We start from the raw sequence: 27,180 nt of genomic DNA on the forward strand, positions 1-27,180 counted from the left end.
AAATAAAAAAATGACCAAAAAAACTCATATTTGAATTGTTTCATTCCTAACAAATTATCAACTGTAAAATTATATTTAGGTTTTAAACAAAGACTGATCACCATTGGTCGCTTGAGGCGGTGGGTGACGTACACAGCTTGTATTGGCTATTTGTACTATGCGCATATCTATGCTAATACTGTTTTTTTTTCAGTTAATTGTCAACTAACACTAGAAGGTAACAACCTGTCACTATAGTTTTAATTTTATTTGTTCTATCAAATGATTACTTGTCAAACAGGGTGTGCTGTCTACGTTTTAAACAAAGACTGATAACCATTGGTCGATTTCGTCGGTCGATTACGTACACAGCTTGCGTTTGCTGTTTGTACTCTGCTTTTATTTATGCCAATTGTATTTTTTACCCATCTTACTGTCAATTCTTACTATAAAATGTCAACCTGTTATTATAGTTAGAATTGCATTTGTTACATAAAATTATTACCTGTTAAAGTGTGTGCCGTTTCGGTTTTAAACAAAGACTTGCCACTATTGGTCGACTGGGAACAATAGTAGATGACGTAGCGAGCTCTTATTGGATATTTTCTCTGTCTAGCACTTCTTAACGAACACTATTTTGGTTTATTTATCAGTATATTTTTTCAATAACCATCCAAAAATTATATTTATTGCTATTTTGCATATCAGTATTTTATTAGTTGAATTATTACATCTTCTGTTTTTCTCAGTTCTTCCTGTGATTAAATGACTTGAATGCAAGGCAAGAACACCACACATTTTAACAGTGTTACTAATTTTAACTTTTAAATTAAATCATATTTAACTTTTATAGATTTTGACAATTCCGAAGCCGCGCCCACTGCCTCTCCGTCGCAGTCGTATTTGGCGGCTGCACGCATTGGTTGTTCTTGCAGGTCCAAACGATCCCTCCTTCTCCTCCTCCTTCTTATTTTTGGGTTCCAAACTACATCGAGATTTGCAATACAGTATTGCGTTACAAGTCCTGCTGGAAAATGGCGACTGCAATTCAGAATCCTTTAAAATCGTAAGTACGCGTTTGTTACGGTTAAACAGGAAGATGCACGGGGGGTGATTGCGTGAATGCAATGAAACGAGAGGGAGAATGCCCGTGCAAAGCGAAAATGTGATATGTGAAGGATGCTTTTGTTTGGACGTTTTGTGCACGCGTGTCTGCAGGTAATCAAATGCAAGGCGTACATTTGACGGACTGCACAATGATTTACTATGAAAATGGGAGTTATTGAGGTTACTTTGAGGACATTAAAGTTGACCACATCACGTTTAGTTTTTAAAGGTTCATTGCTTTTTATTTTTGTACAAAAAATATCAAAAGCAAAAACTGACATTCCAAAACAGAGAGCTCCAAGCTACGTGGTTCTTTTTTGATTTAGGATAGAATAGTCATTAATAGCATTATTACGAACGCAGTATACATTGTTTACAACGAGATTAGACGTAGAACTCCAGGTCTAGAATAAACATGTAATTTAGCTCTGGATTTAGGTTTAATTCATTCGTCCCCTTAGGGAAATTAACCTCCACCGACTGTAAAATGCGCATATTATACTAAAATAATGTTAAATCGTATTAGAACAGATAGACAATGTTTGCAAGACTTTTGCTCATCGTTATCTCGTTTTGTTTTCACTAATGCTGTGTTTACTATAAGACGAAAGGAGGGGGGCTACATCAAATAAAATCAAGCTATTTCCTTCTTTTTAGCATGGTTTATGATCCTTTTTTGTTTTGTTTCCCCTGTACAGTATTTTTTATGTAGATTAAAGAAAGAAAAAACTACAGGTCCTACTTTGGAATCATAATTTTAAAACCTAAATTAAAGGAAGAAATAATTTGAAAATTATTATTTTGATGAAAAAAATGTGATATTAAAATGTGATGCATCGTAAAAAAAAAATAATCAAGTTTTTTTTTAAATCAGAAAGTTATCTTGTGGGTCGTCAAACAAAACCGGAGTAGCCCGCAGATCGGTTCTGAAAATAGCTCACCGGTCCGGTAAGGGGTCATTGTGATTTTCTAGGAAATGTGATTTCTAACTGAGATGATCAGTGTCTTCAAATACATGATCAATTCTATTTTAAAATTGCGCCTATTTTATATATTAATGTAAATCACTCAGTGCTCTCATACAGGGAAGATGTTTTTGTGGTTGACTGAACCTATTTGAACTCTAGTTTTATTATCTACAACATGGTAATAATATAATATGTTGTTATTTAAAAAAAAGCATATCAAACTGGTAGCCCTCCATACTCATCAGTAACTACAAACTAGCTCTCAGCTTCACAAAGGTAGCTGACCCCTGGTTTAGCGTGTCTGGTTCATAGTCTGAGGATCTAGGTTTTAATCCCTATTGAAAATTTGGGTGATATGTGATACTCTATACATCTCTACCGAGTCACATGTTTGAGTTTTGCAAAAATAATCACCACTTAAGCAAGTACAGTTCAGTTGTATCTGCCATCCCAGTTGAATACATTTGCGTTTCATCTTTTAACTTTTTAATGAAGGCCATTTAAGAATTTTTAAATAAAATGATTTGGATTCAGAATATAAGACAGCCTTGCCTACGTTTTGTTTGGATAAATCACAGGCTCTTGATCCCAAACTCTGTTTTCACTCAAACTGTTTTTCCAGCAGCGCACTTTCTATTCTCTGTTATTTTCACTTTCCTGTACAGTATTCCAAAATGAATAGGGGCATGGTGACGCAGAATGAACCACACACACACACATAAATACGCAAGCTGCACTTTAGCTCACTGCGTTCGGCTCTGGCATTTCTGCAGAAAAGCTTATTTTTGTTGTCCTGCATTGGTGAGGCCCTCACCATCTGTTGTCTTAAGAGTAAGGAGGAACCAGCTGGAGCCAGACATTGAAATTGGAATTTTTGTTGCGATCCAAATCAAAGGTCAAGGAGTCTATATCATCTAGACGATCCTCAACTTCTTATGGAGATAAAAACAGAAAGTGTTATAAGTAGTCAAGATTTAGGGCCATAATAAGTCATAAACATGATCAGTCATGAACCATCCCTAATAATGACAGACTAAATCTTTTTAGAACTATCCTAACCCCACTCCTAATAACTGCAACGTTGTAACAACATGATGGTAATGTTAGTAACAACCTAGTAATAACATTACAACTGTTGTGATTTCATTCATCCATCCATTATCTGCACCGCTTATGATAACTAGTGTCGGGGTGGTGCTGAAGCCCATCCCAGCCATCTTCGGGCAGTGGGCAGGGGACACCCTGATTTGGTTGCCAATCAATCACAGGGCACACAGAGACAGACAACTCACTCGCCCATTCACAACTTGGGACAATTTGGACCGCACACTTAACCTGACATGCGTGTTTTTGAATGTGGGAGGAAACCGTAGTGCCCGGAGAAAGCCCACACAGGCACGGGGAGAACATGCAAACTCCTCATGGGGAGGCTGCGGTAGCTGGCCTTGAACCCTGAACCTCTGCTCTGTGGGGCTGTGCGCTAACTACACAGCAACCGTGTCGCCCTTCAGATTACTAATAATACTTTTTTTCTAAATAGTTCTGAGCTTTGAAAAGGGTTCCAAATAAGATGTTTTTGTGCTTGACTGAGCCCATTTTAGCCCCATCCTGTTAATCATAACTTAATGACATGATAATAACATAGTAAGAACATTGTAATAACATGACTGTGTATTATTTCAGAAAACCCGTGTTACCTGTCGCTAATCAACAAGGAAAAAAATATATTTTAAAAATGTTGCTGATAATTGATATGTGGTATATTTAGTTACACAATTGAATGATTTTGTTGTGCTAGCGTAAAATCGGATTACATCTGAAACATTGATATTCAAATGAAGTCTAATGAGAAGCACTTTTCTCCAAAAGCAATAAAGTAAAAAAACAAAACAAATTGAAAGTCCTTTAAAAAGTGGGTGGGTGAGACAAGACAGAGAGTAAAAACGTTATTTTAGATAAAAGTGTCAAATCCTTGAAAATCTTTGATTTACTTTTGTTGCTGCTACCACTAACCCAATTAATGATAGTCAATTTTCTGTGTGTCGCAAAATAAATAGCTAACGACAAGTTTAGGGATCACCATTGTGGAGCTCGCGGGCACCAGGAACACCTGAGTAGGCCACAAACTGTTTTTCAAGATAGCTTACCAATCATTGGAATTTTCTAGGAAATGTGATTTCTTACTGGCACAAGGTTTTAGTGGTTGACTAGACCTATTCAAACCCAGCTTCTACAGATTAATACTGTAGTAATAACTTGATAATTTGCTATTTAAAAAATACATATCGAGCTGGTAGCTATTTGCGCTAATCCGGAACAAGAAAGTAGCTTCAAAAAGGTCTGTTATGCCTGCAATAAACCCTCAAAATGTCTTGTTTTTACACACAAAGGAAAAAGATCTCCCCAAAAGCCTTCAATGCACCTCGGATTTTTCCATATGTCCAAAAGAATAAAAAATAAAAAAAACATATGAAGGTGAACAAGGTGAGGAAACATCTTCAGAGCCGAATTTACATGACACGCATATGTATGATCTCTTGATCGCGTGTGGGGGTTGGGCTAGGGGAATTGACGGGGGGGGTTGTGAATTTTTTATTATGTGTTTGTTTTTCATGTCGTTTTGACACACACCCCTCCCCCTAATGCTGTTTTTCAGTGTGGGTAGGGGGATTCAGTCCGGCGTGATGTACTACATATGAACATAAAAAAGAGAGAACCTTGCTCTCTCTCTGTTCATGCATTCATTATTTCATCCATTTTATCCCCGGATGCATCGGGGACATTTTGAGCCCCCCTCACTTTATTATTCTTATAATCCCCCTTCCACCTTTTCCCTTTTGTGTATTTCACCCCCACCAGCGTTTGCGTGAGGGTGACACGGGTCGAAGGGAAACACGTGTGCCCCCCTCCACGATGCGTCAACCCCCAAACCCGACCCAATTCATGCTTTCTTGCTCCCCTCTCCCCACATTTCCCTGTTTGTGTAATCAGGTTGAAACAGGAGGAGAGAGTGACTTATATTCATTTTTTGAGGTCGTTCAATCCAGAAGCTGAGCTGCATTGTGTTTGTCCGCAGCATAAGATGCCATTCTGGAGCTTGTCACTTGCCGATAGAACTGTACAGATGAGTTTGGCATTGATTCATTGTTGTTGTTTTTTTCAAGAAAATAAGTAATCAGAGCCTCTCAAGTTCAGGACACGGTTATAAAATGTGACAGAGGAGTTAGATTTGATCCCATGGAGTTCAATGAACATGTCAATTGATCCCAAAAGGTGTCTGATGTGTTTCCTCTACATTTAATTCATGTAAGCGTGCCTTGGTGGAATGAAAAAAAAAACAGTTTTCTCTGATGGTTCATGTCTGTGTCTCCAGATTTTCAGCTGATTCACATTGGAAATAGAGAATAAAATATGCCCTTAATGTTTGACTGAAGGACAAACATGCTTAAATAAATTAATAGATACATATATATAACAATAAATAAAAAACGGATTTTATACATGTGTGTATACAGACGCTGCCCTACATACAAACGAGATTGTGGACGATCGTTCGTAAGTTGAATTTGTTCGTAAGATGCTTCAGTGCTATGGTTTGTAAGTTTAAGGTTGATATAAGTATGTTTAAGGCTTGTATACGTATCCTGTATTGTTTTTGGACTAAAAAATAAACACATTATAAAATAATATGCTTTATAAAGATAAATTAAGTTAAGTTTAACTAACTTTTGTAAGATGAGCTTCAAGAGTTCAGCGACTTCCTCCTCCGTAGTAGAAAGTGGTGTCACGAGGTGGAGTGGAAGGCGGGGTGACCGGACCAGAACGGAGGCAGGAGGCAGGAAGGGAGAACTCAATTGCGTGACGATCCAGGACTTTTATTTATCAAAATAAAAGTTGTCCATAACTCAGGGACAAGACAGAACAAAACAGGTTTTAACAAAACGTGCAAACACAGGCTTCTTCCAACTCAACAAGCAGGACAAGGCATAACAGAACGGACAGGGTACATATATAATGAGCCAGCACCCGCAAAGCCCACAATCCAGCCTTAAATAGCAGACACGCGATTAGTTGAACTGCTTCAGCTGGTGCCCAGGGGGCGGGGCAGACCGGTCGCCAAGGCGACCATGACAAGTGGGAGAAAAAAAAGATGCAACTATTTCCTCAACCGCATCATGCCTTCTTATTCCGCTCTCATTTCAAAAGAAACGGCTCACCTCTTCTTTACACTTTACACCAACCATATTGAATGGATGCACTAGATATTAAACAATTAAAATGTCGAAGTTCTTAGCGCGCTGGCGATACAGGACACGTACAGTATGTATACACACAAACTAGGAAGATGAAGCCGGATTTCTTCCTCGGACTGGATGCTGGGTGAGCTCTCACAGCGCCACACGTAGGTAGCGGCGGAAAGAAGCACTACAGTAATGTCCTATACTCGGAAAAAGGTGCACACGATACAAAATCTAACTTAGAGCAATGTCCGGATATTTTTCCACATCCCATCCCATACGTTTTCGTATGTACCGTTGTTTGTAACTCAAATGTTCGTTATAGGGGAGCGTCTGTATATATATATATATATATATATATATATATATATATATATATATATATATATATATATATATATATATATATATATATATATATATATATATATATATATATATATATATATATATATATATATATATATAATATGTGTGTGTATGCATGTAGATTGTATTCGGCTCCTTGGAGTGGTGGGTGGTCGGGAGTGCAGTACCGTGTTTGGTCATCAAAGGGCGACAGAGACCCCAAAAAATGCAGACAAAAGCAGATGTTTACAAATTTTGTTGGTATTTATTTGGTGTGCCTTGACACGGAACTTAGCTATAGACGCTCGCGGAGACCGAAACTACAACTTTGTACAGTTTCACAAAAATTGGTTTAGACCTGTCACACACAAACACACACACACAACCAAATTGGGATTTGTAACATAGTTTGGATTAAGATTAAAAATGTATTTATTTCAATTAATTTCAAGTCATCTTTGGTTTGCAATAAGTTCCTCCAAACAAATGTTTTCTGTGAAAAATTATTACATTTGTTTGACTGCCCTGACTCGTGAACATTAACATTAGGAAGATTTTGCAAGCTAAAAATATTTCTCCACACTTCATACTCATACTGCAAAAAGTTTTTCTTCTGTCATGACTTCACTGAGTCATTGAAGTTGAATGTATTGTTTTATTACCTGTCTCTATGAGCAAATACCAGCAGATTGGTATAGGCAAGCAAAACCAAATGACGCGACTGCCTTAATATGAGATGAAAACACCTCCCTATTGAGATCATACAGTAAAATAGTACTATAATTCTGCAGCAAAATCTTTAATACCAGACCAGGACTAAATATCTCAATTAGGTAGACATGTCACTTAAGCATCAGACACCAACTTGGATGCAAAAGGAAAAAAAAATTAATGCAATATTAAAAGCATGAGTCATTCTGGTATGAGGAATCACAGCGTCCTTTTTCTGTCGAAAAAACCTACAAAAATCACGTGATGTCTATTGGGGCACACACGCACGGTCACTCGCTTACGTAACAGTGCATGAAGTTGCCTCAGGAAGCAGCGGAAGGTGACCCAAGATAAGCCTGATAGAAAACGTGAATAATTTTGCTTGGAATCTAAAATTGTAGTCCAGTCAAAATGCATGAAGCAAAATACAGAAACATATCCATAAATTACAAGATTACGGTAAATAGATAAATGAATACTTTCTACTTGATTCCCACTTCCTCTATTAGACATTAGTAGAGTACTGAGAAAAACTTATTTTTTCTTCTGTCCTTCAAATCTGGGATGTTGCAAAGTAAGTTTTTCAAATAAAGGCTAGAGGCAATGAGCAGTTTGTTAGAATTTTAATGTACAGAATATTCTGGACACAAATGAGCTAAAGACAACGGCTGTAGAAATTCACTAGTGCAAAGTGTATTCGATCTTCCCCTAGAGGGCGCCAACTGTATTTGGAACAGGGCAAAGGTGTGTCCAATCACCTGTCCCTAATCATTCCGACCCTTTATAATGACATTTTGGACAAAACACATTGTTAGGTAGTTTTCATCAGATTTGTTTTTTGTTTTCTGTTTCTGGTCCCTTGTTTTGACATTTTGTCAGTAGTTTAGTGACCCCTTGTTTGTTTGTTTCTTTGTTCCTTGCATTTCCATTTCCTGTTTCAATCTTTGTTTAAGGTTCGGATATTATCAGTTTTTTTACCCATATTTTATGGGATTTATGACCCCTTGTTTGCTTGTCAGTTTTTTCCTAGTATTGTTATCCAATACCATCGTTATTTTGAGCACCCTCCCTCCTTCATTTCCCGCTTCCCCTTCAATTTGGTCCATCCCCAAAAAACTAACACAACGACCAAAATGGATGACTATTACTCTTATGCTGAAAGAGTTGTAAATGAAGTGAAACTTGAGGAAATGTAAGTTTTTCACTGTAACATGAGACTCTGTCCAAGCCGGTTATCTAAGGTATAATATAACACCGTCCAAGGCCACATTTGGTTACAAATCACAAAGCAAACTGAAATAATAAAAGTCAAACTATCACTTTTGACTAAATGAAGTTATAAGCATGACTTAATAAGGGCAGTGACATATTTTGATATTACAACAGGACCTAATGAAGTGGCCCCTTCACTGACCCTCTTACTCTAAACAGGTCTTTGTGAAATCTTCACGCAGGTCCTCGACCAGCTTGGCATTCCTTGCATATTTGCGCCTGATATCCCTTTAGATTGCTCCCATTCACGTGTCCTGGTCCAAGGTTTTGCTCAGGTTCTCTGTGAAATTCAGTTTTCAAACCACTCAAATGACTAAAACTGCGAACTAAGTGGTAGTGTGGCTTTTGTATTCAGCATAGTTTTCGTGTGAAGAGCCAGGTTAGGAGGCGAATTTCAGAGCGGGAGTTGGCCAATAGGGAATGATATTGAGTCCGTGTCCCTCCAGACTTGGCGACCAGTTCTACAAGGATGCCATCGAGCACTGCCGCAGCTACAATGCCCGGCTACGTGCCGAGCGCAGCGTTCGGATGCCCTTCCTTGACTCGCAAACCGGCGTGGCCCAGAACAACTGCTACATCTGGATGGAGAAGTGCCAGCGACAGCCAGGTGAGAAAACTAAAGGGCTGGGTGGTTGTTTGGTTCGGCTTTACTACTTTTGTCGGGTCCCCAATCGATAATCAAACCTGGAAACGTTCACGTATTTAGTGTCAAGAAGTCTGGTACACATGTTTCAAATTAGGTAGTAACTGTTTTTTCTCTCATTGAATTAATTTGGTTGTCATGATTACCGTTGTGATACACCTGTTCCCGCTCCTTTGGCGCTAACTGCCTCAGACTTTAATTGGCTCCCTGTCCCTATTCAAACCCACTCCTATCTGTCCTCTTTTGTCAGTCCGTCTGCAAACCTCAGTCTACTCTAGGCAAGCCCTTTAAGACCCTGACTCCCACCTGTTTTTGCTCCCGTCTGTTCCCCGGCTTTGACCGTTTTTTTGATCCTGACTATGTCTACTCTCCTCACCTGGCTTCCGACTCGTTTCCGACCCTGACCACGTTTTTGCTCTCCCGTCCTGACTACTGACCCGTTTTTTCGTTCCCAACACCGTCATCGCTCGCCACGGAAGTTCCACTTCCGCGTTCAGAGCAACCTGCTTTCCAGCAATCGCCGGATCGTGGGTGCAACCCTTTCCTTTTTCCAATAAAAACTGAGAGAAACGTAACGCAAGTGGGTCCTTGTCTTCGTTCTGGTCTTGACACTGGTACCTACTGAAATTTTCCAAAAATGACTAAATCCAACCAAATATCGGCGTGGGTACTGGAAATATATTATGGATCTACTCATACTAAACTATCATATTTCATATATCAATGAAAACTGGCTTTTAGAGAGAAGCAAAAAATAGATAAATCAATAAATCCGTAATCAAATGAATTGCCAACTGTTTTATCATAATCGATTCTTTTTTTTTTCTTTAAATTGAAAGTAAAGCAAAGCTTTCAGATTTCCACTTCTGTGGAGTAAATTTTCATGTACCGCGTTATAGATTGTTCATGTTTTGAATAAAAATAAAACATGTTGCGTTATACTTATCAGGCTACATGCGGAGGGCGCTTATTTTTTCCAAATTGGTGATCTCTGAAATTAAAAAGAAAATGGTGGAAGTTTTTATGATGATCACTATTTCTGTCAATTTTTGAATAATTTTGAATTAAAATTTGTATTAATTTACTTCTTTTTCTCTAAGTTGATTCAAATCAGAATATTGGTTTGTTTCAGAACACAAGGATTGAACATATTTTAAATTAACAAGATGAATCAATTAACTAATCCCCAAGTTAATCATAAAAATACGGATAAATTGTCAAAGTAATCCTAAAATTAATCAACAAGTAATTGAATTACAAAATATTTGTTTGCTGCAGTCACAAAAGCAAATGTGATTGTTTTTTTCAAGTTGATTTAAACTTGAATCTTTGTTTTAGAACACAAGGAATGGGCAATTTTTAGTTGACCAAAAACGAATTGATTGATTCATTAATTTAAAAATTAACAATTAATCAAGTTGTAATTACTGTAGCCTTACAAGCATGCTAGACTGTTTTTTTTTTCAAAGTTGATTTAAATTTGAATATTTGTTGGTTTTTGGCACACAAGAACTTGACATTTTTAGTTAAATGGATTAATCAACAAATAAATTCAAGTCAAGTCAAATCATGTTTATTTGTAAAGCCCTTTATCACAAGGAGTCTCAAAGGGCTGCACAGACCACAGATTATTGCAAACAGACTATAATTACACCATCCCCTGATCTAAAACCTACATGAGGGCAAGGAAAAACTCAAAAACCTCAGCATGAGGAAAATGAAGAAACCTTGAGAAGGGACTGCACATCAGGTAATCCCCCTTCCAAGATGACCAGGCTGCAATGGATGTTGTAGTAACAATTAATACACAGATTTTGTCACTGTAAAATATAGGTTATTCATAGGCTATAGAATACAAGTGTGTTTTAAGCCTAGATTTAAACAGTTCCACTGAGGTTTTGGAGCACAGGTGTCAAACAGGCGGCCCGCAGGCCAGATCAGGCCCGCTAAGATATTGAATCCGGCCCACGAGACAACACTCAGAGAAGCGCAAGAGAAAAACAAGCTGCAGGTTGAAATATGTCAACTTGATGTTGCCAAAGCCAGATGCCTCTCACAAAGACACTGTACTTGTATTTCTCTCTCTCTCTCTCTCTCTCTCTCTCTCTCTCTCTCTCTCTCTCTCTCTCTCTCTCTCTCTCTCTCTCTCTCTCTCTCTCTCTCTCTCTCTCTCTCTCTTTCTTTCTCTCTCTCTCTTTTCCACCCCTTTTCTCCCACTCTCTGTCTCTGTCTCTTTCTCTATTTTTCTCTTCCTTTGTTGCTCTTTGTCTCTTTCTGTCTCTGTCTTTTAACCTCTTTTGCTCTAATTTCCTTTTTTCCTTTCCTCTCTTTTCTCTTTCTCTTTTCATACCCTTCACGCTTTCTTTTCTCTTTTCTCTCCTTCTGTCTTTCTATTTCTCTTTGGATTTCTTTCTTCCTCTCCCTTTCTTTTCCCTCTCTCTCACGACTTTTTATCTCTTTTTTGTTTCTCACGCTTTCTCCCTCTCTTTCTCTCTTTCTTTTTATATTCATCCCACCCTGTCTCTTTTTCTCTCCCTCTCTTTTTCTTTCTCTCTTTTTCTTTCTCCTCAATCTACTAGTCCGGCCCCCGACAGAATTTTTGTTCTATCGTGTGGCCCCCGAGTTAAAATGAGTTTGACAACCCTGTTTTAGAGCATTCTACACCAACGAGGCCCAAATTCAATTTTTAAGGGTTATTGATCTATCTTCTTTATTCATTATCCATTATCTGTTATCGGTCAGTTCATAATACGCTACGAGGCCCAAATGGAGAACACTCTCGAACCTGCGGATCTCTTCTTGGCTCTTGGGATCACTGGTAGACCAGCATTTTCAGAGCGAAGGCTCCGGACCGGAACATAGGGGAATATTAAATCTGAAAGATATGAGGGAGCAAGTCCATGCATGATTTTTTATAATACCAACAGAACCTTAAAATCCCATTTTAAGATTAATCAACAAATGAATCAACGATTCAGCGAATCATAAAATAATTTCTTGCTGCAGCCCTACAAAGACACACGAATACTATTTTCCTTTTTTTAAATAGTTAATGCATTGTGCTGCACCTGCATGACACAAAACCCCCCAAAACAGGTTGTTTTGCACCCAGCCGGACACAAATACCCCCCCCCCCCCTTCCACAGCGCTGCACTGGCCGCACCCTGCAATTTGCGGGCGGCATTCGAATCCACTACCGCCTCCTTTTCTTTTCCGCAGAGACCGAAATAAATCAACCTAGTGTGGTCCCTTACGGTGACAAACGGCCTAAGTGGGATTTCCTGAAATATGTGGATCATTAGAGAGAACACTCCCTTATTTGTGTGTGTTTTGTGTTATCAATGGCAGTTTTGTTTCAATTCTGAGCTTGTTAAAAATAATTTTTCTAAATATGTGTGTTCCAGCCAGGGTGTCGGGACAAATGTACGCCTACCCGGCACGTTGCTGGCGGAAAAAGCGACGGCTGCACCCACCACTTGATCCTCAGCTTCGCTTGTGTGAGCTCCGGCTAGGTGGGCAACAAATCTCACAGATTATGAATAAAATCAGGTTTTGTCCTTCTGTCCGAAATGTGTAAAAGGAATACAACGATAGAAGGAGAAGATGCTAGTTTTTGTCATAGAAGAAGAGGTCGCTAGTTATTGGCGTAAAATTCTACCTTTCAGAGTGGTAGAGAAATAGACGATGTGACTTATAAAAAGAAGCTAGTTTTTGCCATAAAATGTTCCAATAAAATGCTAGTTTATGTCGTATAATTAGAGAATGCTAGGTTCTGTCTTTAAACGCTAGTTTTCAAAGTAGAAGAAGTAGACAATGTTACTTTGCCACTTTCACAGAATTGTTTCTGCCACTTAAAAAGTGAAAAATACAAGAAAATTCCTGTTTTTGAAGAAAATGAATGTAATTTCCATGGTTATGTTTTTGTCATCGTAGAAGAAGAGGACGCTTGTTATTGGCGTAAAATGCTACCTTTCAAGGATGGTAGAGAAGTAGACGATATTACTTCATGGGTTTCAAGAAGAAGCTAGTTTTTTTAGTAGAAGAAGTAGAAAATGTTGCTTTGTGGCGCTCAAGAATATATATTTTTTGCCATTAAAACGTGAAAAATACACAGACATTCTTGTTTTAAAGGAAAAGGAATCTAATTTCGATCGTAATGTTTTCGTGGTAGAGGAAGTGATTGCTAATTATTATTATAAAACGCTAGTTTTCAGAGTACAAGAAGTAGAGTGTTACTTTGCGGCTTTCAAGAAGCAGCTTTTTTTGCCATTAAAAAGTGAATAATACAAGAAAATTCTAGTTTTTGAAGAAATTGACTCTTATTTCCATTGTAATGGTTTTTTTTCGTAGAAGAAGAGGTCGCTAGTTATTAGCGTAAAATGCTACTTTTCAGAGTGGAAGAAGTAGACGATGTAAGTTCTAGGCTTTCGAGAAGAAGCTAGTTTTTGCCCAAAAGCGAGTGAAAGTTCCAATGAAATACTATTTTTTTGTTTAAGAAGAAGAGGACCTTAATTTTTTTAAAGTAATGTTTTCTGTCGTTGAAGAAGAGAATGCTAGTTCCTGGCATAAAACGCTAGTTTTTAAAGTAGACAATGTTAGTTTGTAGCTTTTAAAAAGCTATTTTTTGCCATAGAAGAAGTGAAAAAATCAAGAAAACCCTTGTTTTGGAAGAAGATGACTCTAATTTTTATCGTAATATTTTTGTCGTAGAAGAGGACGCTAGTTATCGCCGTAAAGAGCGAGCTATTCAGAGTGTATTAGTCCGCGTGTATTAGAAGCTAGGTTTTACCATAATAGAAGTGAAAGCAACAAGAAAATGTTAGTTTTTGTTTTTGAAGAAGACGATACAAATTTTTAGCGCAACCTTTTTGGCGTAGAAGAAGAGAACGCTAGTGATTTTCGAAAACACACGTTTTTAGTGGAGTAGAAGGAGACAAGGTTAGTTTCTGGTCTTTAAATAGATGCTTGCTTTTGCTTTAAAAGAAGTGAAAGCTACAGAAAAAGTTAGCATGTTGTTTTAGAAGAACAGGACACCAATATGTCCCCTGGCTACCCTAGATTGTCCACTGATCAGGCTCTCACAAAAGTCAATGGAAAATAACCTGTTGAAAACATGACCATAAGGGAAAAGTCACTGATATGATTGCAGTGTCGCTTTAAGGCTGACGATTGGACCATCTGGCTTTGGTTAACCAGGTCTCCAGGTTCATTTCGTCCCCCCTCCCCAAATCAATGCCCCTTCTTACTGTTGTGTAGCAACACAAGTACACAGATACCGCAGTACTACAACACCCCTACCCGGGCCTCTAATCATTTGTACATGAAGCATTAGATTTTTCGGGGGGATTTATGAATACCAGGAACCCGATAAGAGGGGAGGGAAGCGACAAGGGGGGAGTTTTGTCCCCGCCTTGCCGCCATTGTGTATTTTTCGTCTTTCCTGGTCGTCCTCCAGATGCAATGAGTTCCGAGAGTTATTTTACCAACCCCCCCAAAAATGCAAACACGGCAGGCCTAGTTCGAAACGAGGAATGCTACCGCTCCCCTTGCACATTTTTTTCATGTTTATTTAATACTTCCTTAGCAGCACCGTTTGTGTCTGAGAACATGTACAAGGTCAGCGTCAAATAGGTGAGAAAAGAGGGGACAAAAGCTGAATTGAGAGGAGTATTAAGTCGTAAAAAAGAATGGGTTTTTTTCAAAGCCCTAGTTAGTATTATAGAGCGACCCTTAGTGGTGTAGATATGCTTGATTCATTTAAATAAAACATTATTGACTGAAAAAACAAGCAAAGACACATGTACTATCTCATAAACATACATATGATTCAGGTACCTTCTTTTTCTACAGTTTCCTTCTCTAGCCACCCGTGCTAGCCACATAGCCGCAGGCAACGTCTAATTGCTATTGTTATTGTGAGCTGCGCCATGTAAAAAAAGCTTGCTTCGTCCCTTAGTGTCAGGTTCCTTCTTTTTAGCAGCTTTTCACACTAGCTGCTCGAGGTAGTCACTTACACCAGCTCTGACCAACTCCGGCTATACGCTCTTTTCAGCTACTCCAGGTGTATCCAGCTCGGTGCTGGCGAAAATTTGTCTCTGATCGAGCAAGGATATATGGATGTAGGCTTGCGAATTTTGCTAAAGCTAAATTTTAAGCTACAGCGAGCTCTAGTGGTGAATTATGATGATGATCACTTTAATAAAACTGCTTTCATTATGAATGATCTAATAAAGCGTTGTTGTTTTTTTGAAATATCAAAAATACCAGCGTAATTGATCAGTACCCATATTCACCTCTAGTGGCCATTTTATACAAGAGCTAGAAATTCAAGGAGTGAAAGAAAAATCAGGAACAATGGGAATTATTTTCACTCGTGGCATTGGTATTTAGTATCAATGACAATTTAAGGCTTTAGTATCGGTATCCAACTGACCAAAAGTGGTATCAAACAACGGGAATTAGAAATTACAGGGATAAAAGACTGTTATTATTTTAATGCAATTTTAAAGATAATTTATAAGGATTGACTGTTAATTTTTTGTAAGTGGTATCGGTAGCTAGTTTTGATATCAAACTAGAAAAAAGTGGTATTGAACATTCCTAATAATTAAAGGAATGAATGATCGTCATTAGATTATGGCAAACCTTATAGAAAATATATTAATAGGGAGGGGTATTTTTTTACTTGTGGTACCAGTATTTGGTACCAATGACTACTCAAGAGTTTATTATCGGTATCAGACTGAAAAAATTGGTTTTGAACATCCCCAATGATAAATATTCAGCCTTTTCCTTGAAGTAATTCAGACCATTTCTGCCTCTACCGTGTGACCCAAGTTAGATAAAGAATACTAAAATTCAATCTTTTTGCTTTTCTTTAGAGGCCGAGCTGGCCCCCAAACGCGAGGGCCCCCCTGGGGAGGCTACGGCCCTGGAGGCCCTCCTCAGGAGCGACAACGTCCTGGAGAAGAAAGGAAATGTCTGCAAGGAGGAGGAGACTTTGCTGGAAATACAAGTGACATATATTTGATATCACCTTATTCAATTTGTTTTCATGAATTTATGTTTTGAATATATTTGTTTTGCATCGTTCCTGGCACAGAGAGTTCTGGAAGCCGAGGAAAATGGTGACGCTTTCCAAGACGATGAAGACTTCGAAGCAGATACCCCAAAAAGGAAGAACAGGAACAGAGGCAAAGTGAGTCAAAAAATGGGCGCACTACTACTGATTTTTGCACAATATATATATAAATTATTTTTATCAAAGAGATTAGAGCAGGGGTTTCAAATTAATTTTGGATGGGGGCCAAATGCTAAAAAGAATTTCATCGGAGCCGGACTAATAGGCTTAAGAAAAAGAAAAAAAAAGAGGGAAGGGGAAAGAGAGAGAAGGAAAGAAAGAAAGAGAGAATAAAGGAAACGGAGAGAGAGAGAGCAATAAAGAGGAAAATGGAAAAAAGGAGAGAGCAATAAAGAGGGAAAGGGAGAAAAAAGGAGAGAGAATAAGAAAGAAGAGAAAGAGAATAGGAAATAAGAAAGAGACAAAGAAAGACATTAAGAAAGACAGAGAAATAAAGAAGGAAAGTGAGAACGAGAAAAAGACAGAGAAAGGGAAGAAGAGTGAACACGAGAAAGAAAGAGAAAAAGAGCAAAAAGAAGAAAAAGTGAAAAAGAAAGAGAAAAGAGAGAGAGGAATAGAAAAAAGGGAGAATGAGAGATAAAACAAGAGAGAGAGAGAGTAAGATAAAATAAGAGAGTATTAGAGAGAGAGGCATAGACAAATAGAGAGAAAGAAAGAGTAAAAAGGAAAGAGAGAGAGAAGGACAAAACTAGAAAAACAAAAGAAGAGAGGTAAAGAGAGAGATGAGAATTAAAAAAGAGAAATACTACTACAGTTGCTCTGCAAGTGGTGCCTGGCTTGGGTAACATCAAGTGGACGTATTTAAAACTGCAGCTCATTTTTTCTCTTGCACTTCTTGCTGCGATGAATACAACGATAGAAGGAGAAGATGCTAGTTTTTGTCATAGAAGAAGAAGTCGCTAGTTATTGGCGTAGAAGAAGATGTAAATTTATCGGCACTCAAGTAGAAGCTCGTTTTTTCTATAAAATAAGTTAACGCTACTTGTTTTGTCGTAGAAGATAAGGATGCTGTTTTTGGATTTAAAAGAAAAACAATAATTTTCAGAGTAAAAAAACGATGCTTGTCCTCTGTGAAAAACGTGAAGCTAGTTTTTTCTATATAAGTAGATATCACTAGACATTGACGTACAAGATGAGGATGATCGTTTTGTTTCACAAAAACAAAAAAAGGATGCTAGTTTTAGGATAAGAAGAAAATGAGAGTTGTTTCCGATGAAGACCAAATTGCTAGTCTGTGGTGAAAGAATGAAGAATAAGCTAGTTTTCAGAGTCGAAGAAGATGACGCCTGTTTATGCTAGTTTTCAAAGTACACATTTTTGTGTAGAAAAAGACGAGACTTAAAGAACATGTGAGTTTTTGCTGTAGGAGTAAAAAGGACGCTAGTTTTGGGCCTAGAAGAAGAGGGCAGTAGAAGACAACGATGCTATTTCTTGGTCATAAAAGATAGTAGTTTTTGGTGTAGAAAAACACGAATCTGGTTTTCAGTGCAAAAGAATAACATGAAGTAAATGAGTATTTTTCATCGTATAAGTATAAAGCTTATTTTCAGCTTGGCTTTCAGTAAAGAGGACGTTTGTTTTCGGTGACGTAGACAATGCTAGTTTTCAGCATAGAAGAAAATTGTTTTTTGTACTTAAGAAACCAGAAGAAGAGCCGAGTTTTTGTCATTGAAGAGGACGCTAGTTTTGAGCATAGACACTAGAAGACAAATATGTTATGTTTTGCTAGTTTCAGGTCTTCTAACACCCCGCGACCCTACTGAGGATAAGCGGTGCAGCTGATGAGATGAGATGAGATGAGGTCTTCTAACAACAAAGCTAGTTTTTGGCTATAAAGGAAGTAAAGGCTACAAGAAGAGAGATGCTAGTTTTTTTTTTTAGAAAAGGGGAAACCTTTTTGGAGTGTATATACTCGATCTTTCCTTTTGGAATGATAAGTTAGTTTTTAGCATAGAAGAAGACAAGGCTATTATTAGGCGGAGAAAATTAGGCTAGTTTTTGGAGTAATGGAATAAGCTAGTCTTTAGTGCAGAATTAGGCGAGTCGTTTGCATTATAGAATTGTAATTTTTTTCAGCTAAGTTTTTGCTAAAGAAGACACTACTTTTCGGCGAAGAAGAAGAAAAGATTTGCGCTTTTTTATCGTGTGTATCAGACGTCCTGTGTTTTGAAACATATTGTTTCCTTTTCTTCACAGAACAGAGGCTCTAGTCGCAAGAAGGCGGAAGCCGTCAGTCTGGAGGACCAGGACAAACCTTACGTTTGTGACAGTAAGAAAAAAAAAACTTTATTTGTTGATTCGATCTATTTAAAGTCCCTTCAAGTCGCTTCCGGCATGAAGAAAGAGCGCTCTGTCCATATTAGCATGCTCCTCTCCTACAGGAAGCGTTGCAGATGCCCACTGATGAATGAATCTCTCTTGGGAAAAGCAAAATGAATGAATCCTGTCCGTCTTTTTCTTTTTTTTTTCTTTTTTTTTTCTTTGCTTGTGTGTCTCCTCTGTTCCAGATAGACACAAACCAAAGCATAACTCAAAAAAGACTGAAGAAGGTATCTGTCCTCCGGTGTTTCTTCCTGTGTGCTGTCACTAACGGCTTTTTAACGCTAAATTAGCATGTCATTAACGCTTTCTAATGACGAGGCAAAATGGCTGTTTTGGACCGCACGCATGTCTCTCCATTGAAGGTGGATAGGAAAAGTTTACACAGATTTAGACCGCAAAAATATATGAGAAATATAAAAAACACATTTTTAAAGGCTCTCTCAATGTTTTAGTTTTTCTTCCACTTTTTGTCATGTCCTTAACCAAAACTGTAACCTATCGTACTTTCTAGATTATAATTATGAAATCCACTAATCTATATAGTTTCTTTAGTTCTGTTAAAGTTGAATGTTTACCTTGAGAGTTAGAGCTTTAAATCTGATTTATTTCTTTGACTCTTGGGTTAAAGGTTTAAAACTGCTTAAACTCTAGAGTTAATCCTTCAAAAACATTTAAAAACTTGAGTTAATGCTTTGATTTTGTTTCAAGGTTTTTAACTCAAGAGTTAAAGTTTTAACTTTAGTCAGCACTCATTTTCTTGGCTAGTAACTCTTTCACTGCCATTGGCGGGTGTAGAACAGGTTACTTTGGAGTAAAAGCTTTAAAGCTGCTGTAACTCTTAAGTAGATATTCCAAAAATGCTTTAACTCTTGAGTTTATTATTTGACCCTTGTTTTACAGCCCTTTTAACTCAAAGCTTTAATATTTGTCAGCATATTTTAAACTCTAGATTTAATACTTCAAAAACAGTTAAATGCTTGAGTCAAAGCTTTGATTTTGTTTCCAAAAACGTTTTTAACTCGAGAGTTAAAGATTTAACTTTAGTCGGCGCTCGTTTTTCTCAACTATCAACTCATTCACTGCCATTTATGGTTATAAACGTAAAATACCTATTATTGCGCTGTCAAAGTTCTATATTAACTTTTGGAGTTAACGCTTTAAAGCCGCTTTAACTATTAAGTCACTGTTTTGACTCTTGTTTTGCACATTTTTTATCTAAGGAGTTAAAGATTTAACTTTGTCAGCACTAATTTATTTTGTTTATTGCGTCATTCTCTGCCCGTTATAGACATTGACAATCCATTATGGCTGCTTTAACTATAGAGTAAATACTTTAAAAAAACATTTTTTTATTAATGCTTTGACTCTTGTGTTAAAGTTTAAAAGCTATTTTAACTCTATAGTTAAAGCTTAAACATTTATTAGTACTCATTGACTACCATTAACAGCTGTAGAGGTCAAATATCAATTTAAGTGCTGTTAAAGTTAAGTATTTAACATTGGAGTTAAACCTTTAAAGCTGTTTTAACTCTCGAGTAAAATCTTTAAAATATGCTTTAAATCTTGAATTAATTGTTTGATTCTTGTATACAAGTTTTAATGGTATTTTAAAACAAGAGTTAAAGCTCTAACTTTTGTCACCTCATTATTTGTCCATTAACTCATTCACTGCCATTGGCGGCCATAGATGCATCTAAACAACACTGCAAATAATCCAATTAGAAAAATGTAAATTTTGTGAGATAATAATCCCGAAAATAAAAACTCTTAGTTTTTATCAATATGTTATTTTTTATATGCTTCCGCAGATATAAAGTCAAGTAAATAATTTAATCCATATATATATATATATATATATATATATATATATATATATATATATATATATATATATATATATATATATATATATATATATATATATATGTATATATATATATATATATGTATATATATATATATATATATATGTATATATATATATATGTATATATATATATATATATATATATATATATATATATATATATGTATATATATATATATGTATATATATATATATATATATATATATATATATATATATATATATATATATATATATATATATATATATATATATGTATTTGTATGTATATATATATGTATGTATGTGTATAGATATATATGTATATATGTAAAAAAAATATTTGTAGAAATATTCAATTGAGTTTAAAACAAAATTACACATTGATAAATAAATTGAAAAAAAAACCCTAATTGAAATATAACAAAAAGCATGGTTTGAAATAGTTCAAATCACATTCATAAAGTCAAAGCATTAACTTAAGAAAGCATTTTGAAAGTATTTACTCAAGAGTTAAAGCAATTTCAAAGCATTGACTTCAAAGTAAAATATTCAAAAATATATATTTTTTCCCGACTACTGGCAGTAAATGAGTTCAAATAGGTATTAGCTAGACTTTCTCTTAGTCGACATGTAAGGTACTTACAAATGATTTTTTTGATTATTTCTAATCAAAGCACGCTAATTCTTATTTAAATTTGTATATGTTTTACAGTCTGCGGAAAGCGTTACAAGAACCGTCCCGGCTTGAGCTACCACTACACTCACACCCACCTGGCGGAGGAAGAAGGCGGCGAAGATGAAAAGGAAAGCGAGCCGGCGCCGTCTCCGCCACGACCCTCCGACAACCACAAACGTAGGAATTGTTGTGGGAAACGGATCGCAAAAATTCGAATCTCTTTAACGGGCCGATTTTATCTCACCGCAGCTCAGAAAGGTCCTGACGGCATCATCATCCCCAACGATTACTGTGACTTCTGCCTGGGCGACCAGGAGTCCAACAGGAAGACGGGCCAGGCCGAGGAGTTGGTGTCCTGCTCCGATTGCGGACGTTCTGGTAAATCGGAAATTTGAGCTACCGTCTTTTTAATCCTGCCAAAATACAATGACAAAAGCCCAAAATAAACAAACCAAAAAAATGATCACCAAATGCTCTGTTCTAACTCTCTTTATACTCAAAATAAAGTAAATTAATCGACTGATTAATCGATAGAATAATTCTAAAATTGTTTTTGAAAGTTAGCTCTCATGATCAAGAATTAATGAGACACTGCTCATCATGATTTTCTTACAATTATTTTGACAAAATTCAAGCTATGATGCTGCATTAACTCTATAGAAGCATTAACTCTGGAGTTAATGCTCACAAGCTGCTTTGGTAGCATTAACTAAAGGGTTAATACTAAGCAGCTCACAATAACACTACAATTAAAAGACAAAACTATGGTTGACTATAATCAAGTTCTGAAGCTGCATTAACTCTCAAGATGCATTAACTCTGGAGTTAATACCTTAAAACTGCTTTCATACTTCAAAGCAGCTCAAAACAAACGCTATGATTAGAAAACAAATCTAGTGTTGACTAAGTTCAAGCTTTAGAAGGATCAACTCTGGAGTTAATGCTTTTAAGTTGATTTAGTAGCAATAACTTCTAACTCTTCAAGTGAAACTGGTACAAAAGTACAGTCCTAAATTAAAATTTTAAATCGAGTTAACACCCTACAGCTGCTTCATTGCTTTTAAAACATTAGCTCTTCAGTTAATGCTTTATAGCTGCAAAAGTTTTATTGACTCTGGAGTTAATATTTTAAAGCTGCATTAACTCCGAAGTTAGCTCTATAGCTCAAAATTTACGCTTCAACCTATTCATGTACAATTCTTACCTGAGTTGAAACTTTAAGTCCGGAATTAAAGTTTTAACTTGAGTTAACTTACAACTAGTACATCTCTTAAAAACATATCCAGAGTTAATGCTTGAAATCTAGTTTATTGGCATTGACCCTGGTGTTTATACTTTAAATCGGCTCAAATTCAACGCTTTAAATGATCAAATTACAATCTTTAACTGAGTTAAAGCTTTATGTCTGGAATAGTAGTTTAAACTGGAGTTATTCACTGTTGTACATATCTGTGTATCAATTATCATTGAAGTTATTACTTTAAAGGTGCTTCAGTAGAATTAAAGTAGCTCTGAGAATCAATCTCTAAACTCTACAAAACACTTTTTAGAACTTCCGTTAAAGTAAATTGTTACTCGAGTTAACTCTGTATAGCTGCTTTAATTCTTTGGGCATTACTCCGAAGTCAATGCTCAAAATGCTGCGTTAGTAGCATTAATCTGACATTAACTCCTCAAAACTGCTGGAGTTAAATCTTAACCATGAGTTAAAGCTTTAAAGCAACCTCAACTATTTTGTTTTAACTCTGGAATTAGAGCTATAGCTTCTGTGGTCCCTGGATCCAAAGCAACTATATCTACATTATTGCTACTGTCAGGTTTATTGTAGTTTTAATGTGATTACATTAAATTACTGGTACCGTATTTTCCGCACTGTAAGGCGCACCGGGTTATAGGGCGCACCCCCAAAAAATAGTTTTTGGTCCTATATTTTCCATACATAAGGCGCACCGGATTATAAGGTGCTACAATGGGAACGTCGACAAAACAGTCAGATAGTTCAGTCAAACTTATTACCCCATTAACATTCCGAAAGCTTGCAAAGAAGCAAATACGTGTCTCAGACATGTACGGAAACAGTGTCTGTACGATGTCACCAATCACTCAAATGCATTGTTCCAAATATCATTCGAAAGGTTAAAGTCTTGGGATTCAAGAAATGCCAAACATTTCTTAGTTTTCATTTTATTTTTTGCTGGCAACTGTGTGGACAGCAAAGTAAGAATTTTATTGTGCAGGGAAACAGGGTTCTTTACTGTGTATATGACAATAAACACTTTGAATTGAATTTAGTGTAAAAATAGACTCATCACAGAAACATCAAGATCGTTCTAAAACAAGATACCTGGAAAATATAAAGCCGCATAGCTCACCGAAGTTCTCTTGCAGCCATCACGTTCAATAATGATACATAACCATGGTCTTCTTACAACCGTGAGTGTAGTAAATCTAGGAGAGTAAAATATTTACAAATACAGAATATTAAAAAATGTTTTCTCTATGCCGTAGTGCAACCCAACAAACGTGTGATTCACATTCATCTTTTTCGGCCAATTGCAAGCTTTGTTTCGCCCCTTTAGCCTATGCGAGCCTGTAAATGATAAAAAGGATCCGCCCCCTTTACCTCCGAATAACTTTAGCCAATAGTGACTGATTCAAATGATGATTGACACATTGGTTAGGAAATGAAACGCCGGTATATAAATCCCAGCATACACCGCGGACTACTTCGCCTTCGGGGGAAAATCTAGTCGGCGGCTGCTTGCCTTAGTTGCAAGACTTTGCGACTTAATATTGATCCACATATAAGGCGCACTGTATTATAAGGCGCATGGTCAGCTTTTGAAAAAAAATAAAGGCTTTTAGGTGCGCCTTATAGTGCGGAAAGTACGGTAATTCAAATCGGGCATTAATTAATTTCTGGTTTTCACGGCAGGCCACCCGACATGTCTGCAGTTCACCGACAACATGATGCACGCGGTGAGGACGTACCAGTGGCAGTGCATTGAGTGCAAATCCTGCAGTCTCTGCGGCACCTCCGAAAACGATGTAAGTACCCTCAACTGACATCCATTTTTATATCGCATGAGAACTTTTAATGGAAAAAAACGTATCTGCCTTCAGGACCAGCTTCTGTTTTGTGATGACTGCGACCGAGGCTACCACATGTACTGCCTCAAGCCGCCCATGACTCAGCCTCCAGAAGGTAGCGTCAAGTTATATTTACACAGTAGAACCCGGGATATGACGTTAATCCGTTCTGAAGTGGGGATCGCAAAGTGAAATTGCTGTATAGGGAAGGAGAAAAACCTATAGGAATTGGTTCTGAATCAACAATACCCCTGATAAAAAACATGAAAACCATCATACAGTAGCAAGCACCACTGATGCGTAATATACATGCATATGATTACATCTTATTAATAGATATACATGTAAAGAAAAATTACATTTAATAAAAACCCTTGAGTGACATATTTTGAGCTGGTTAAGTAGAGTTGCAGGTGGACGCAGATGGTGGAGATTCAAAAAAAAGAACCTGATTTAAGAAACTTCCCCTTGCGTGTATTGTCGGGTCTTTAAGATTTCCTCGCCCCTTGTTTTAATTATAGCCCCAATTGTTTAAGGTCATACAACCTAGCGAGGTTAGCACTTCTGTCAAGGTGTGGCGCCTGCAGTACATCCTTTTCCATCACAGATGGCTCTTTGCTGGGTTGTCAATGTACTCTCCTCGAGACATTTTCCCCGAGCTCTTCATCTCAAGCTCTACATGTTAAGACATTCTCCCCAAGACATTTCCCTCCTAAGAGAATCTCCCAGTATCCGCCACCTGAGCTTTCCCTGCTCTTTCTTGTCAGTCAGTGTGTCTTTAGTCTTAAATAAACAGCCCCTTTTAAGGTTTGATTGCATAAACGTTTTTTTTTTACTTTTTGTGTCCTGCGTTTGGGTCTGTCTGACATTACGAGACAGCTTTGCGTGCCTTTTTCCTATTATTTTATATTCGAACATGTCAGGACCAGAACGGAAACAGGACCCAATTACGTTACGTTTCTAACAAGTTTTAATGAAGGAAGAGAAAGGGTTGCGCCCACGATCCGGCGATTGATGGACGCAGGAAGCAGGTCGCTCTGAACGTGGAAGTGGATCCTCCATGGCGAGCGATGGCGGCGTCGGGAACGGAAAAACGGGCCAGTAGCCGGGACAGGAGAGCAAAAACGTGGTTGGGAATGGAAGCGAGTCGTAAGCCAGGAAAGGAGAGTAGACGTGGCCAAGGACAAAAAGAGGTCAAAAGCCGGGACGGGAGAGTAGACGTGGTCAGGATCAAAAACGGGTCAAAACCGGGGGACAGACGGGAGCAAAAACAGGTGGGAGTCAGGGTCAGAAAAAGGCTTGCCTAGTGTTAACTGAGGTTGGTAGACGGACTGACAACAGGGGACATATAGGAGTGGGTTTGAATAAGGACAGAGAGCCAATTAGAGTCCAAGGCAGTTGGCACAGGAGCGGGCGCAGGTGATGCATATCGGTAATCATGACAGAGCACTTCCTTCCCATGGTTGCCATATTTTGCTTCTCCCTTTCGCGTCAGTGCAAACTTTGGGACTTACAGCATATAAACACTGTATTGTATTGCCAACTCGCACAGTCTTCTCCAAGCACATGAAAATCTGAATTGAATGAAGGTTTAAGTCATTGTGGGAAGAAGTTCAGCCAATAGAATTTCAGAATTTTCGCAATGGTGTGATTTGTGAGACGTCTTCTAATAGCGGACCTATACGTTTATTTAAAGGTTTATGACACGCAAAATAATTTGCTGTTGATGTCATATAGTGGGGAAAAAAGAGTGGTGACCCAAAAAACATCCCCACCGTCAAGTGAAAACGTCATATGGCGGTGTTGCCGTATCCTGGGGGGTCTACTGTCTTTATGATTTCTCCTTAATATATTCATCCACATGTTTGTGTCTCCAGGGAGTTGGAGCTGCCATGTGTGTTTGGACCTGTTGAAGGACAAGGCTTCATCCTTTGGCGACGCCTAATCGCCGCCGGGATCGCTTACGATATCGCCTCGACACAATCGGCCATTTCGTCGGGTACACAAGCGGAACAATCCCTTTTTTTCGTGACACGTCATCCGAAAGAATCATGTAACTTACGCTGGCTCCGCCATCTTTAGACCGCATAGGAAAATGAGCTTTGCGGTTTATTTTATTTTAATTTAGGTGGGCCATCATAGAGCTACTACAGTATATCAACATTTTTTATATTTCTACTCAAAAATGAGAGAACTTGATGAGTTGTTCAGTGAGTATATATCAGGGGCCCCCTGAGCACACCTGAGTAGTCCGCGGATCTGTTTTGAAAATTGCACCACAGTGATAGGTCATTGTGATTTTCTTGGTTATTTGGGTTCCAAACGGCATGTTGTTTAAGTGGTTTACTGATCCTATTTAAACCCTACTTCTAATAATTACAATGTGGTAATAACCAGTGTCTGAAATAATGTCTGCTCAGATGCCCGGGTGGCTGACAACTTTTACAAGAAAGAAAAAAAAAATCTTTTGTTTCAATTTTTTTTCAAATTATTTTTTTCAAATCAAACCTTTGCTTTAGGGCAGCACGGCGGCGCAGTGGTTAGCGCTTGTGCGGCACAGTTAATGTCATGGGAACCTGTCGTGGGTTCAAATCCGGCTCCAGACTTTCTGTGCGGAGTTTGTATGTTCTCCCCGTGCTTGCGTGGGTTTCCTCCGGGCACTCCGGTTTCCTCCCACATTCCAAAAACATGCATTTCAGGTGAATTGGCCGGTCCAAATTGTCCCTAGGTGTGAATGAGCGAATGAGTTGTCTGTCCCCGTGTGCCCTGCGATTGGCTGGCAACCAGTTCAGGGTGTCCCCTGCCCACTGCCCGAAGATGGCTGGGATGGGCTCCA

The 27,180-nt window shown here is 37.7% G+C and overlaps 1 protein-coding gene across 2 annotated transcripts; it reads left to right on the forward strand.

Moving 5' to 3' along the window:
- Nucleotides 1-873: 873 nt before the first annotated feature.
- On the forward strand, nucleotides 874-26,852 carry dpf3 (double PHD fingers 3). Of its 2 annotated transcripts, XM_088325303.1 has the most exons (12): nucleotides 874-1,045; nucleotides 9,070-9,230; nucleotides 12,671-12,778; nucleotides 16,148-16,281; nucleotides 16,369-16,464; nucleotides 18,604-18,676; nucleotides 18,915-18,956; nucleotides 21,291-21,431; nucleotides 21,504-21,632; nucleotides 24,190-24,302; nucleotides 24,378-24,459; nucleotides 26,222-26,852. In XM_088325303.1, exons 1-12 carry the CDS (start codon nucleotides 1,014-1,016, stop codon nucleotides 26,287-26,289), a joined length of 1,179 nt encoding a protein of 392 aa, XP_088181429.1. In that variant the 5' UTR covers nucleotides 874-1,013; the 3' UTR covers nucleotides 26,290-26,852. The 2 variants fall into 2 exon arrangements, with proteins under 2 accessions (XP_088181429.1, XP_088181430.1); XM_088325304.1 differs by lacking the exon at nucleotides 18,915-18,956 and having other exon boundaries at nucleotides 876-1,045.
- The last annotated feature ends 328 nt before the right edge of the window (nucleotides 26,853-27,180 follow it).

This window comes from Urocampus carinirostris, chromosome 20 (genome assembly GCF_059441175.1).
Source record: "Urocampus carinirostris isolate Australia breed hairy pipefish chromosome 20, RoL_Ucar_1.0, whole genome shotgun sequence".
In the NCBI taxonomy this organism is placed as follows: domain Eukaryota; kingdom Metazoa; phylum Chordata; class Actinopteri; order Syngnathiformes; family Syngnathidae; genus Urocampus; species Urocampus carinirostris.

Bases quoted from the DNA above. Each gene is read 5' to 3' on its own strand.
- dpf3 (XM_088325303.1), top strand. From the start codon at position 1,014: ATGGCGACTGCAATTCAGAATCCTTTAAAATC. The intron at 21,633-24,189 runs GTAAATCGGAAA...TTTTCACGGCAG, and splicing joins CTCCGATTGCGGACGTTCTG to GCCACCCGACATGTCTGCAG. The intron at 24,460-26,221 runs GTAGCGTCAAGT...TTGTGTCTCCAG, and splicing joins CATGACTCAGCCTCCAGAAG to GGAGTTGGAGCTGCCATGTG.